We start from the raw sequence: 13,964 nt of genomic DNA, 5'->3' as shown, positions 1-13,964 counted from the left end.
GCCTGAGGAGAAGCCTTTTATTTTTTGTATTTATTTTCATTTCACCTTTATTTAACCAGGTAGGCCAGTTGAGAACAAGTTCTCATTTACAACTGCGACCTGGCCAAGATAAAGCAAAGCAGTGCGACAAAAACAACACAGAGTTACACATAAACAAACCTACAGTCAATAACACAATAGAAAAATCTGTGTACAGTATGTGCAAATGTAGAAGATTAGGGAGGTAGGCAATAAATAGTGGCCAAAATAATTACAATTATACTGGAGTGATAGATGTGCAGATGATGAATGTGCAGGTAGAGATACTGGGGTGCAAAAGAGCAAGAGGGTAAGTAATAATATGGGGATGAGGTAGTCTGGTGTGCTATTTACAGGTACAGTGATCAGTAAGCTGCTCAGACAGCTGATGCTTAAAATTAGAGAGGGAGATTTTTGCAATTGGTTCCAGTCATTGGCAGCAGAGAACTGGAAGGAAAGGCGGCCAAAGGGGGTGTTGGCTTTGGGGATGTTCAGTGCAATACACCTGCTGGAGTGCGTGCTACGGGTGGGTGTTGCTATAGTGATCAGTGAGCGGAGATAATGCAGGGTTTTACCTAGCAAAGACCTATAGATGACCTGGAGCCAGTGGGTTTGGCGACAGATATGTAGTGAGGACCAGCCAACGAGAGCATGCAGTGGTGGATAGTACATGGGGCTTTGGTGATAAAACAGATGGCACTGTGATAGACTACGTCCAGTTTGCTGAGTAGAGTAATGCGGGCTACTTTGTAAATTACATCGCCGAAGTCAAGGATCGGTAGGATGGTCAGTTTTACGAGGGTATGTTTGAAGGAGGCTTTGTTGAGAAATTGGAAGCCGATTCTAGATTTAACTTTGGATTGGAGTTGCTTAATGTGAGTCTGGAAGGAGAGTTTACAGTCTAACCAGACACCTAGGTATTTGTAGTTGTCCACATATTCTAGGTCAGAACCGTCCAGAGTGGTGATGCTGGACGGACGGGCAGGTGCGGGCAGCGATCGGTCGAAAAGCATGCATTTAGTTTTACTAGCGTTTAAGAGCAGTTGGAGGCCAAGGAAGGAGAGTTGTATGGCATTGAATCTCGTCTGAAGGTTAGTTAACACAGTGTCCAAAGAAGGGCCAGAGGTATACAGAATGGTGTCGTCTGCGTAGAGGTGGATCAGAGAATCACCAGCAGCAAGAGCAACATCATTGATGTATACAGAGAAAAGAGTCGGCCCGAGATTTGATCCCTGTGGTACCCCCATAGAGACTACCAGAGGTCCGGACAACTGGCCCCCCGATTTGACACACTGAACTCTATCTGACAAGTAGTTGGTAAACCAGGCGAGGCAGTCATTAGAGAAACCAAGGCTGTCGAGTCTGCCAATAAGAATGTGGTGATTGACAGAGTCGAAAGCCTTGGCCAGGTCTATGAATACGGCTGCACAGTAATGTCTCTTATCGATGGCGGTTATGATATCGTTTAGGACCTTGAGCGTGGCTGAGGTGCACCCATGACCAGCTCTGAAACCAGATCGCATAGCAGAGAAGGTACGGTGGGATTGGAAATGGTCGGTAATCTGTTTGTTGACTTGGCTTTTGAAGACCTTAGAAAGGCAGGGTAGGATAGATATAGGTCTGTAGCAGTTTGGGTCTAGAGTGTCTCCCCCTTTGAAGAGGGGGATGACCGCGGCAGCTTTCCAATCTTCAGAGATCTCAGACGATACGAAAGAGAGGTTGAACAGACTAGTAATAGGGGTTGCAACAATGGCGGTGATATGTTTAGAAAGAGAGGGTCCAGATTGTTTAGCCCAGCTGATTTGTAGGGATCCAGATTTTGCAGCTCTTTCAGAACATCAGCTATCTGGATTTGGGTGAAGGAGAAATGGGGGAGGCTTGGGCAAGTGTCTGTGGGGGGTGGAGGGCTGTTGACCGGGGTGGGGTGGCCAGGTGGAAAGCATGGTGCTGGATGGTGTACTGTGGTGTTGGGTACTGTATAATGTGATTGTGTGGAAGTTGTGGTGGCACGTAATGTGTTTTTAGGAGTGGGGAGTGTCTCTCTCTCTCTCTCTCTCTGAGTCTGTCTCTCTCTCTCTGTGTCTCACTCTCTCTCTCTGTCTCTCTGCCTCTGTCTCTCTCTCTCTCTCTCTCTCTCTCTCTCTCTCTCTCTCTCTCTTAACAGAGCTCTGCACAGGCAGCAGTGAAGGACAGTGATCAGATCTTTACTGAGCTGATCCGCTCCATTGAGAGAAGGAGCTCTGAGGTGAAGGAGCTGATCAGAGCCCAAGAGAAGGCTCAAGTGAGTCAAGCTGAAGGATTCCTGGAGCAACTGAAGCAGGAGATATCTGAGCTGAGGAAGAGAAGCACTGAGCTGGAGCAGCTCTCACACACAGAGGATCACATCTATTTCCTCCAGGTAACTGAACTAACTTGTTACATGTGATATGAAATTAACTTCATGTGAAACTATTCATCTCAATCATTATGTTGAACTGTCTGCCTCTCTGTACCTCTCCCTCTCTCTCTGTCCATCCTCTCTCTCTCTGTCTCTCTCCCTGTCCCTCTCTCTCTCTGTCCCTCCTCTCTCTCTCTGTCCCTCTCTCTCTCTCTGTCTCTCCCTCTCTCTCTGTCCCTCTCTCTGTCCATCTCTCTTTCTCTCTGTCCCTCTCTCTCTGTCCCTCTCTCTGTCCCTCCTCTCTCTCTCTGTCTCTCTCCCTGTCCCTCTCTCTCGCTGTCACTCCTCTCTCTCTCGCTGTCCCTCCTCTCTCTGTCTGTCTGTGTCTCTCTCCCTCTGTCTCTCCCTCTCTCTCTGTCTCTGTGTGTCTCTGTCTCTCTTTGTCTGAGTCTCTCTCCAACTCTCTCTGTCTCTCCCTTTCCCTCTTTGTCTGTGTCTGTCTCTCTCTGTCTCTCTGCCTGTCTATGTCTGTCTGTGTCTGTCTCTCTCTCTGTCTCTCTCTCTCTCTCTCTGTGTCTCTCCCTCTGTCCCTGTCTCTCTGTCCCTCTCCCTCTCCCTCTCTCTCTCTCTCTCTCTCTCTCTCTCTCTCCAGAGTTTTCAGTCTCTCTCCAGTATCAGTGTATCTTCAGACTTACCCAGCATCGTTGTCTGTCCTCTTCAGTACTTTGGAGATGTGAGTAAGACTGTGTCTGAACTGAGAGAGAAACTAGAAGACTTCCTTAAAGGAGAATGGACCAAGATCTCCACTACAGGTGTGTTGAAAACAAAAAAAACATCAATTTTAGACCATTGAAAGTTCCCTACTAGTCATATACATGTGGAATATGGTATGATGATAACATTCCCTCTCTCTGTCAATGTGTTTGTGTGTCTGTAGTGAATATAGTGGATGTTGTACTGCCTCCAGAGCCCAAGACCAGAGAACAGTTGTTACAATGTGAGTCTCTTTACTGTGAAGTAACTAACAGTCTCTTTTTACTGACACTCCTAACAATCCCTCTAGAAATGTATAGCAATAGTAGATCTAATCAAAGACTGGGTATCTATCTGACTCCTCATATTTCTCATATTTGATCTCTGCTGTGCTCTAATCAAAGACAGGGTAGATACAGTATCTGACTTAACTTATTGTTCTGACTCCCCTCATTGGTCTCTGCTCTGCTCTTCTCCCAGATTCCTGTCAGCTCACACTGGACCCAAACACAGCACACACACGCCTGTCTCTGTCTGAAGGGAACAGAAAGGTGACCTGTACAGGCCAAGTCCAACCATATCCTGACCATCCAGACAGATTCACCAACCAGAGGCAGGTTCTGTGTAGAGAGGGTCTGTCTGGACGCTGTTACTGGGAGGTGGAGTGGAGTGGTTATGTTGTTACAACAGTCTCATATAAAAACATCAGCAGAACAGGGTCAGATGGTGGATTTGGAAACAATAACAAGTCCTGGAGTTTACAGTGCTATAGAGGTGATTATTGTTTCAGACACAATAATGTTGTGACTAAAGTATCAGTACCAAGCAGCGGGGATTGGAGCACCGGCCTGAAGGTTGGACTTGGCTGAAGGAATGGCAATATTGGGAGGACAAGTTATGGGAGCTACGGGAACCTGAGAGGCACCCCCAATAATTTTTTTTGGGGGGGCACATGGGTAGTTTGGCGGGGCCAGGATTAAGCCCCAAGCCAACTCCCGGTGCTTATAGGAAGCAGCCTGTCATTAGTCAGGTCCCGTGCTATGAGGTGATATGCATGGCGTTGGGGCCAAGCATTCACAGGCCGGTGTGCGAGGTGCCAGCGCCCCGCATTTGCCAGGGAGAAGTGGGCATCCAGCCAGTACGGGCGGTGCCAGTCCTGCGCTCGAGACCGCCAGTGCACCTCTACAGTCCAGTATATCCTGTTCCCGCTCCTTGCACTAGCCGTGAGGTGCGTGTCTCCAGTCTGGCACATCCCAATCCAGCACCACGCACCAGGCTTTCAGTGCATCAGCCCAGTCCAACTCAGCCTGTTCCTGCTTCCCGCACTAGCCCTGAGGTGCGTGTCCCCAAACTGGCACATCCAGTACCAGCACCATGCATCAGGCTTGCAGTGCATCAGCCCAGTCCCAGTCCAGAGTGTCCGGCAACAGTACCTCGTCCAGAGTGTCCGGCAACAGTACCTCGTCCAGAGTGTCCGGCAACAGTACCTCGTCCAGAGTGTCCGGCAACAGTACCTCGTCCAGAGTGTCCGGCAACAGTACCTCGTCCAGAGTGTCCGGCAACAGTACCTCGTCCAGAGTGTCCGGCAACAGTGTCTAGTCCGGAACCGAGTGAGACGGCCTACAGTCCGGCACCGAGTGAGACGGCCTACAGTCCGGCACCGAGTGAGACGGCCTACAGTCCGGCACCGAGTGAGACGGCCTACAGTCCGGCACCGAGTGAGACGGCCTACAGTCCGGTACCGAGTGAGACGGCCTACAGTCCGGCACCGAGTGAGACAGCCTACAGTCCAGAGCTCCTAGAGTTGTCCTACAGTCCGGAGCTCCTAGAATCGCTTTACAGTCCGGAGCTCCGAGAGTACAGTCCAGGGTCAACAGTGACACGAGTCAGGCCGAGGTATTTGGGAGGAGTGGACTGGTCAGGGGGTGGTCTTAGGCCCGAGCCTAAACCACCTCCACTGTTGGAGGTTTGGGGAGGGGGGATGTAGCACAGGAGCCGTCATTGACGGCAGCCACCCTCCCTTCCCTCCCTTTAGTTAGGGGTTTATTTTTTATTTTTTTGTTGAGGTGCATACGGGGTCTGCACCTTGGGGGGGGGGGGGGGGGGGGGTAATGTCACGTCCTGACCAGTAATAGGGGTTATTTGTTATTGGGGTTTGGTCAGGACGTGGCAGAGGGTATTAGTTTTTTGTGGTTTGGGGTGGTTGTGTGTTTAGTGGGGTGTTTGATTTATTATTCTGGGTTTTGGGCAATGTTCTATGTTTATGTATTTCTATGTCTAGTCATTTGTATTTCTATGTTTAGGTAATTGGGGGTGGACTGTCAATTGGAGGCAAGTGTTTTCTTGTTGCCTCTGATTGAGGGTCCTATAAATAGGTATGTGTTTGTGGGTATTTTGTGGGAGATTATGTGCTGGGTATAGCTTTGTTGCCTTACCGGCCTGTTATTAGTTGTTGTGTTTTTGTTGTGTACGTGTTTGTTTTGGTTTCCCTTCTTTGTCCATTCAATAAAAGATGAGTGCACATTTCCCAGCTGCGTCTTGGTCCACTTTACCCTACGACAACCGTGACAATAATAATATAGAGATATTGTCTAAATGACAGGAAATGATATATATTCAACAATAAAATAGAGATATTGTCTAAATGATATGATATATATTCAACAATAATCTCCCCATATGTAACTGTATAGATTTCCCCATCACTACTCCTGGTTTCAGTAGGTCCAGTCTTCAGTCTTTTACATCTTGTTTAACTGGAAGTATTCCTCTATCATTATTTAGACGTTTCCCATGTTCCTCTCTCTCCACCCCCTTTCTCAACCACATCTTGGACTCAGGTAGACGTTTCCCATGTTCCTCTCTCTCCACCCCCTCTCTCAACCACATCTTGGACTCAGGTAGACGTTTCCCATGTTCCTCTCTCTCCACCCCCTTTCTCAACCACATCTTGGACTCAGGTAGGGTACTCCTCCATTCTCAGATGAGAGAGACAGAAATGGTTGTGTCTCTGTGGTGTTTTTTAGATAAAGACTTTCTAGTCCACCTGATAAAGAAGGACCCAAGGATACGCTACACATGTGAGCAGGCTCTTCAGCAGCCCTGGTACAGTGAACACACACACCTTCTGGTACATATTGTTGTCCCCCAGCAGAGCCTGGCCCTCATGTTTCTCTCCCTCCCTCAGGATTGATGGACAAGTGTTGTTTTATGTTATTCACTCCAGACTACAACCGTATTTTCTTCCAAATATTTTTGTACCACCCTATAGTTCCCATTACTGTGTTTAAAAATCGTCTGTCATTTTAATGTACGAGAAATAGCTTGACCTGGCATCCTTTGGGGTCTAATATGTTGAGATAAGTGGTATTGAAAAGTATGACAGAATATATACCCTAACCTGTGATCTGTGGAAGAGGAGATATCTAGAGAGAAATTGTCAGTTGTAACCCATTCAGCTGAGGATTTCCGCCCACTATCAAAATATTACAAGTCATATGACCTTAAAAAAGGGTTCAATAACAACCTTTGGGGTCTAAGATGTTGAGAAAGGTGTCATTGAAGAGTCTGACATGGAATATCATGCCTAACCCTAACCTGTGACAAATTAATGTACTGACACAATATCCTCCCTACCCACAATTCAGTAGTGGTCTTCAGTGAGGTGCACAGCTGCATGTTTCTGTCCTCCATGACTGGGAAAGATCCAGAAGACCCTACATCCATCTCATTAGATCAGAACAGAATGGATCAACAGTGGTTCATGTTTCTGGTTTACATCCTAAATATATTGTGTTCATTGTTTTCACAGCCCGTTATGTCATGAGAATAAGGACAGGTGTCACATGATGGATTAAACATGTTTGGAGAATTTGACATAGTGGTTCCCAACTTGACTTCTTTGACACATGCTGTACATCATGCGAACAATGCAGTTTAAAGACATTCACCTTTGGATAAAAGTCTCGTATATCAGTCTACAAGGTTTTCATTGGAATCCATTAGGGAGTCACATGATGACTGGGACCCTACGAAAAAACCTGCTATTCAACATGTTTGGCTTGCAGTATGTTTGGCTTGGAGTCTTGCATAGGCAGTTATCTAGCTGCTGTGGTGATGGCAGTAATACTGGAGGAGGTCCTGGGTAAACCCCAGGATGTAGAACACAGTTATCTAGCTGCTGTGGTGATGACAGTAATACTGGAGGAGGTCCTGGGTAAACCCCAGGATGTAGAACACAGTTATCTAGCTGCTGTGGTGATGACAGTAATACTGGAGGAGGTCCTGGGTAAACCCCAGGATGTAGAACACAGTTATCTAGCTGCTGTGGTGATGACAGTAATACTGGAGGAGGTCCTGGGTAACCCCCAGGATGTAGAACACAGTTATCTAGCTGCTGTGGTGATGACAGTAATACTGGAGGAGGTCCTGGGTAAACCCCAGGATGTAGAACACAGTTATCTAGCTGCTGTGGTGATGACAGTAATACTGGAGGAGGTCCTGGGTAAACCCCAGGATGTAGAACACAGTTATCTAGCTGCTGTGGTGATGACAGTAATACTGGAGGAGGTCCTGGGTAAACCCCAGGATGTAGAACACAGTTATCTAGCTGCTGTGGTGATGGCAGTAATACTGGAGGAGGTCATGGGTAAACCCCAGGATGTAGAACACAGTTATCTAGCTGCTGTGATGATGACAGTAATTAGGAACACAGAGGAACAACCTGACAACACACATAGCAAAATAACAATAAAAACAAAGGGGGAGAAACCCACTAAAGTCATTACCATATTGTCATGTTGTAATGACAGGGAGAAACAATCTAACCTCTACAACACTACTTTAGATCTGGTCAAAAGAAGCCTAGTGCACTACGCAGGGAATAGGGAGCTATTTGGAACAGACACACTAACTCCTGTATGAAAATGTTTCTCTCCCTCGTCTGTCTGATATATCTGTCCATTTCCCCTCCCCTCCTCCCTTTTCATTCTATTCTATCAGCCACACCACTAGCTCACCTCCACACAATCCATTTACAAGTTAAAGACACACCTTGGAATAAATAACAAAGGAACACTATTACTAGATGAAGTTTAGTGTTTTATTTTTTATTTCCCATCACCATAAATCATATTTAATCACTGAACAGTAGCAGACCTAACTTCATCTGTTCCTGACTCTGGATAGTGGATTAAAAAGACCATCAATCTCCAATGATATTAAAGTACTATTCTGAACATTACTGATAGTGGCAAGTCAAGATATCTGCTGGTTTTATTGTTTGGTCAATAGCACCACCAGCTGGACAGGTTTAATGTTGCTGCACTGAGCAGTATGGGAGGATGAAAGATGACACATTTAGGGCCGGTTTCCTTGACATCTACATTGAACATGCTTTTTAGTCCAGGACTAGGATTAATCTGTGTCTGGGAAACCAGACCATATACTTTAGTAGAAAGTAAGTGATTCCAGCTTGTAGTGGGCTGACTAGTCCTGAATTGTCCTTTTGTTCCTGGACCATTTTCCATGCAGCTCCAGGTGACAGAGAACACATCAATTAGGGCCGAGCCTACAAGCTGATCAATGATACTGAGGAGAATTACATAGAGACAGAGAACCAACTGAGAAAACATATCAATGGTTCTGAATGACAACCAATATACATCAACACCATACATCATGATTCATGGAAATGTACAAGATTAAAACATTGCAATTACAAAAATAGGAATACATTGAATTTTAATTCATAACATCTGAAGATCAAATCAGTTAAATCATTGTATATAAAACAGAGCAGAATGAATCATTACATCTGGGGACCATCACCACCAGCATGACTAGTATCTATGTGGACCCTACTACAGTTTAACCAGCTCAGCTATAGACTACACCAGCATGACTAGTATCTATGTGGACCCTACTACAGTTTAACCAGCTCAGCTATAGACTACACCAGCATGACTAGTATCTATGTGGACCCTACTACAGTTTAACCAGCTCAGCTATAGACTACACCAGCATGACTAGTATCTATGTGGACCCTACTACAGTTTAAACAGCTCAGCTATAGACTACACCAGCATGACTAGTATCTATGTGGACCCTACTACAGTTTAAACAGCTCAGCTATAGACTACACCAGCATGACTAGTATCTATGTGGACCCTACTACAGTTTAACCAGCTCAGCTATAGACTACACCAGAATGACTAGTATCTATGTGGACCCTACTACAGTTTAACCAGCTCAGCTATAGACTACACCAGCATGACTAGTATCTATGTGGACCCTACTACAGTTTAACCAGCTCAGCTATAGACTACACCAGCATGACTAGTATCTATGTGGACCATACTACAGATTAACCAGCTCAGCTATAGACTACACCAGCATGACTAGTATCTATGTGGACCCTACTACAGTTTAACCAGCTCAGCAGTACCATCGACATAAAACCCAGGATAGAGGGGCTGAGTGAATGTGGTCTGGACTCTGTGGAGGAGGGTCATTGTGTCAGAGACACTGTAGAAGGACAGAGTACCTGCCTTGTGATCCAGGTACACTCCTACTCTGGAGGACTGAGGGCCTGATACTTTAGTCTCAACATTATTGTGTCTGAACCAATAACCATCACTATAGCACTGTAAACTCCAGGACTTGTTATTGTGTCCAAATACACCTTCACACCCTGTCTCTGTTCTGCTGATGTCTTTATATGAGACTGCTGTAAAAATATTACCACTCCACTCCACCTCCCAGTAACAGCGTCCAGACAGACCCTCTCTACACAGAACCTGACAGTAGTTGGTGAATCTGTCTGGATGGTCAGGATATGGTTGGTCTTGGTCTGTATAGGTCACCTTTCTGTTCCCTTTAGACAGAGAGAGGAGTGTGTATGCTGTTTTTGGGTCCAGTGTGAGCTGACAGGAATCTGGGAGAAGAGCAGAGCAGAGACCAATGAGGGGAGTCAGAACAATAAGTTAAGTCAGATACTGTATCTACCCTGTCTTTGATTAGAGCACAGCAGAGATCAAATCAGAGAAATATGTGGAGTCAGATAGATACCCAGGCTTTGATTAGATCTACTATTGCTATATATTTCTAGAGGGATTGTTAGGAGTGTCAGTAAAAAGAGACTGTTAGTTACTTCACAATAAAGAGACTCACATTGTAACAACTGTTCTCTGGTCTTGGGCTCTGGAGGCAGTACAACATCCACTATATTCACTACAGACACACAAACACATTGACAGAGAGAGGGAATGTTATCATCATACCATATTCCACATGTATATGACTAGTAGGGAACTTTCAATGGTCTAAAGTTGATGTTCTTATTGTTTTCAACACACCTGTAGTGGAGATCTTGGTCCATTCTCCTTTAAGGACGTCTTCTAGTTTCTCTCTCAGTTCAGACACAGTCTTACTCACATCTCCAAAGTACTGAAGAGGACGGACAACGATGCTGGGTAAGTCTGAAGATACACTGATACTGGAGAGAGACTGATAACTCTGGAGAGAGAGAGACAGAGAGAGAGAGAGAGAGAGGGAGAGAGAGAGAGAGGGAGAGAGAGAGAGAGACACAGAGAGAGAGGGGGGAGGGACAAAGAGAGCCAGGAAGAGCGAGAGCGAGGGAGAGAGAAGGACAGAGAGGGAGAGAGGTACAGAGAGAGAGAGAGAGACAGAGAGAGAGAGGGACAGAGAGATACAGAGACAGAGAGAGAGAGAGACAGAGAGAGGGGGACAGAGACACGGACAGAGAGAGACGGGGAGAGAAAGAGAAAGGGACAGAGGGAGAGAGCGACAGAGAGAGAGAGGGACAGAGAGAAAGAGGGACAGAGAGAGAGAGAGAGACAGAGAAAGAGGGGGACAGAGACACAGAGAGAGGGACAGAGAGACAGAGAGAGACAGAGAGAGAGAGAGGGGGCAGATAGAGTGGGGGACAGAGAGAGACAGAGACATAGAGACATAGAGAGAGGGGGACATAGAGAGAGGGGGACAGAGAGAGAGGGGGACAGAGAGAGAGGGGGACAGAGAGAGAGGGGGACAGAGAGAGAGGGAGACAGAGAGAGAGGGAGACAGAGAGAGAGGGGGACAGAGAGAGAGGGGGACAGAGAGAGAGGGGGACAGTGAGAGAGGGGGACAGAGAGAGAGGGGGACAGAGACAGAGAGAGAGAGACAGAGAGACAGAGAGACAGAGACACAGAGAGACAGAGACAGAGAGACAGAGACACAGAGAGACAGAGAGACAGAGAGAGGGACAGAGAGAGACAGAGGGACAGAGAGAGAGGGACAGAGAGAAAGAGGGACAGAGAGAAAGAGGGACAGAGAGAGAGAGAGGGGGGCAGATAGAGAGGGGGACAGAGAGAGACAGAGACATAGAGACATAGAGAGAGGGGGAAATAGAGAGAGGGGGACAGAGAGAGAGGGGGACAGAGAGAGAGGGGGACAGAGAGAGAGGGGGACAGAGAGAGAGGGAGACAGAGAGAGAGGGAGACAGAGAGAGAGGGGGACAGAGAGAGAGGGGGACAGAGAGAGAGGGGGACAGAAACAGAGAGAGGGCATTCTACACCATTAAAAAGCAAATTCAAATTGAAATACCTATTAAAATTTGGCTAAAACTAATTGAATATGTCATTGAACCAATTGCACTTTATGGCAGCGAGGTGTGGGGTCCACTTGCAAAACAAGATTTCATCAAATGGGACAAACACCCCATTGAAACCCTACATGCAGAGTTCTGTAAGATTCTCCTACGTGTCCAGAGGAAAACTACAAACAATGCATGCAGGGCAGAATTAGGCCAATATCCACTAATAATAAAAACTCAAAAAAGAGCAATTAAGTTTTGGAAACATCTAAAATACAGTGACCCCCTCTCATATCATTACCAAGCCCTGCAATGCCAAGAGCTGAGCAAAGAAAAGAGTCCCCTCATCCAACTGGTCCTGGGGCTGAGTTCACAAACCTGTTCTACTAACACACTGAAGCCTCAGGACCAGAACAACCAATCAATCAGAATAAACCAAATTACAACACAGTCAAAACAAAACTACATTGCTTATTGGGAAACACAAGCACAAACACAAAGCAAAATGCAGTGCTATCTGGCCCTAAATCGACAGTACACTATGGCTAAATATTTGACCATGGTTACTGATCAAAACCTTAGAAAAACCTTGACAAAGTACAGGCTCAGTGAGCACAGCCTTGCCATTGAGAAGGGTAGACACAGGAAAACCTGGCTCCCTGTAGAGGAAAGGCTGTGCAACCACTGCACAACAGCAGAACCTGAGACGGAGCTGCATTTCCTGACAAAATGTCAAAAATATAAAACAATTAGAGAGTGTCATTTCCCCAAATTTGAAACCCTTATTCAAGGTTTTAAAGACCTCTCTGATGAGGATAGGCTACCCATCCTGTTGGGGGAGGACGCAGAGAGCTCTGGGTTGGCAGCGCACTACATTGCTGCCTGCCATAAGTTGAGGGACAGTGTCTGACAGACCAATAAACCTGCACATGTCCTCAACTGTATGATTATTGTTATTGTTGAATGTATGGTTATATTGACCGTTGGTTATTGTTGCTACTGTTGTCCCGTTGACAATTTTTGATTCTCATTTTTATTTATTTTTATATTGTAAATATCCAAAGTAAGCTTTGGCAATATGTACATTGTTACGTCATGCCAATAAAGCGAATTGAATTGAATTGAATTGAATTGAGAGAGGGACAGAGAGAGAGAGAGGGACAGAGAGAGAGAGGGACAGAGAGAGAGAGGGACAGAGAGAGAGAGGGGGACAGAGAGAGAGAGGGGGGACAGAGAGAGAGAGGGGGACAGAGAGAGAGGGGGGACAGAGAGAGACAGAGAGAGGGGGACAGAGAGAGGGGGACAGAGAGAGAGAGAGACAGAGAGAGAGAGACAGAGAGAGACAGAGAGAGAGACAGAGAGAGAGAGACAGAGAGAGAGAGACAGAGAGAGGGACGGACAGAGAGAGAGAGGGACGGACAGGGAGAGAGAGAGAGACACATGGACAGAGACAGAGGGGGACAGAGAGAGAGGGGGACAGAGAGGGAGAGGGAGAGAGACAGTGAGACAGAGAGAAGTCATGCAGAAGAACAGCTCCTGACTTGTTATAACTTTTTGGTTGTTAAGAGCGAGATTGACACGACTAAATTAGCAAAAAATGTATAGGTAATCTAATTGTACAACTGAAGATCAAAACAGGAGGAAAAGATTGACAGAGAGTGAGTAAAAAGACCAATCTTCATCGTGGTAGCTAGCCAAATTCAAATCTGTCAGCTAGCTCACTGTCTAGCTCTAACCGTTTACTGGTGGTAACCATAGCAACATGGCCACTGAGGCAGCGCTAGCATCGATAGTAACGGCAGAGACTGAGAGACTTTCTCCGTTGTTTTTTGAATACCCGGCAGAAATAAAATCAGAGAAGGGAAGAATCAACTTTAAACACCGAATTCTGAGGGAGAACCCAGAAACTTTGTTTGCCGACTGCTCACAAAACGGGACTGTTACAAACCTGCTATTTTACACAGACCACACTACTGCCTGGCATACAGCCGTAACTAGCCATTTCAGCTATACCACGAAGAAAGGCATCTGCAAGGGAAGACAAATCCACATTTTTGAGGACAGCGATAAGGACCAGGAAAACAGGTTTCTGACGGTAAACATGTATCAGAACGGCACTATCATGGTCCAGGGCAGTGAGGCTGCACTCAGCTCTGTTGTGCAGGACTTCCCCACCCTAATGAAGATAGCAGAAAGTAAAAAAGACAAGGACAGCACCCCGAC

The 13,964-nt window shown here is 46.3% G+C and overlaps 1 protein-coding gene and 1 pseudogene across 1 annotated transcript in view; one reads left to right on the top strand and one right to left on the bottom strand.

Annotated features, from left to right (window-relative positions):
- Nucleotides 1-13,964, top strand: part of LOC115191444 (tripartite motif-containing protein 16-like) — a 124,659-nt gene that overhangs the window by 23,181 nt on the left and 87,514 nt on the right. Inside the window, exons 5-6 of the mRNA XM_029749295.1 lie at nt 3,333-3,392; nt 3,629-3,761. Coding sequence (XP_029605155.1) covers nt 3,333-3,392; nt 3,629-3,761 — 193 coding nt within the window. The remainder of the gene's footprint in view (nt 1-3,332; nt 3,393-3,628; nt 3,762-13,964) is intronic.
- The window catches only part of LOC115191447 (E3 ubiquitin/ISG15 ligase TRIM25-like), a 30,058-nt pseudogene that overhangs the window by 3,956 nt on the left and 12,138 nt on the right, over nt 1-13,964 (bottom strand).

Source organism: Salmo trutta, chromosome 4 (assembly GCF_901001165.1).
Source record: "Salmo trutta chromosome 4, fSalTru1.1, whole genome shotgun sequence".
Taxonomy (NCBI): domain Eukaryota; kingdom Metazoa; phylum Chordata; class Actinopteri; order Salmoniformes; family Salmonidae; genus Salmo; species Salmo trutta.
Note: the sequence above shows the minus strand (reverse complement) of the source record. Positions and strands in the feature narration are given on the sequence as shown.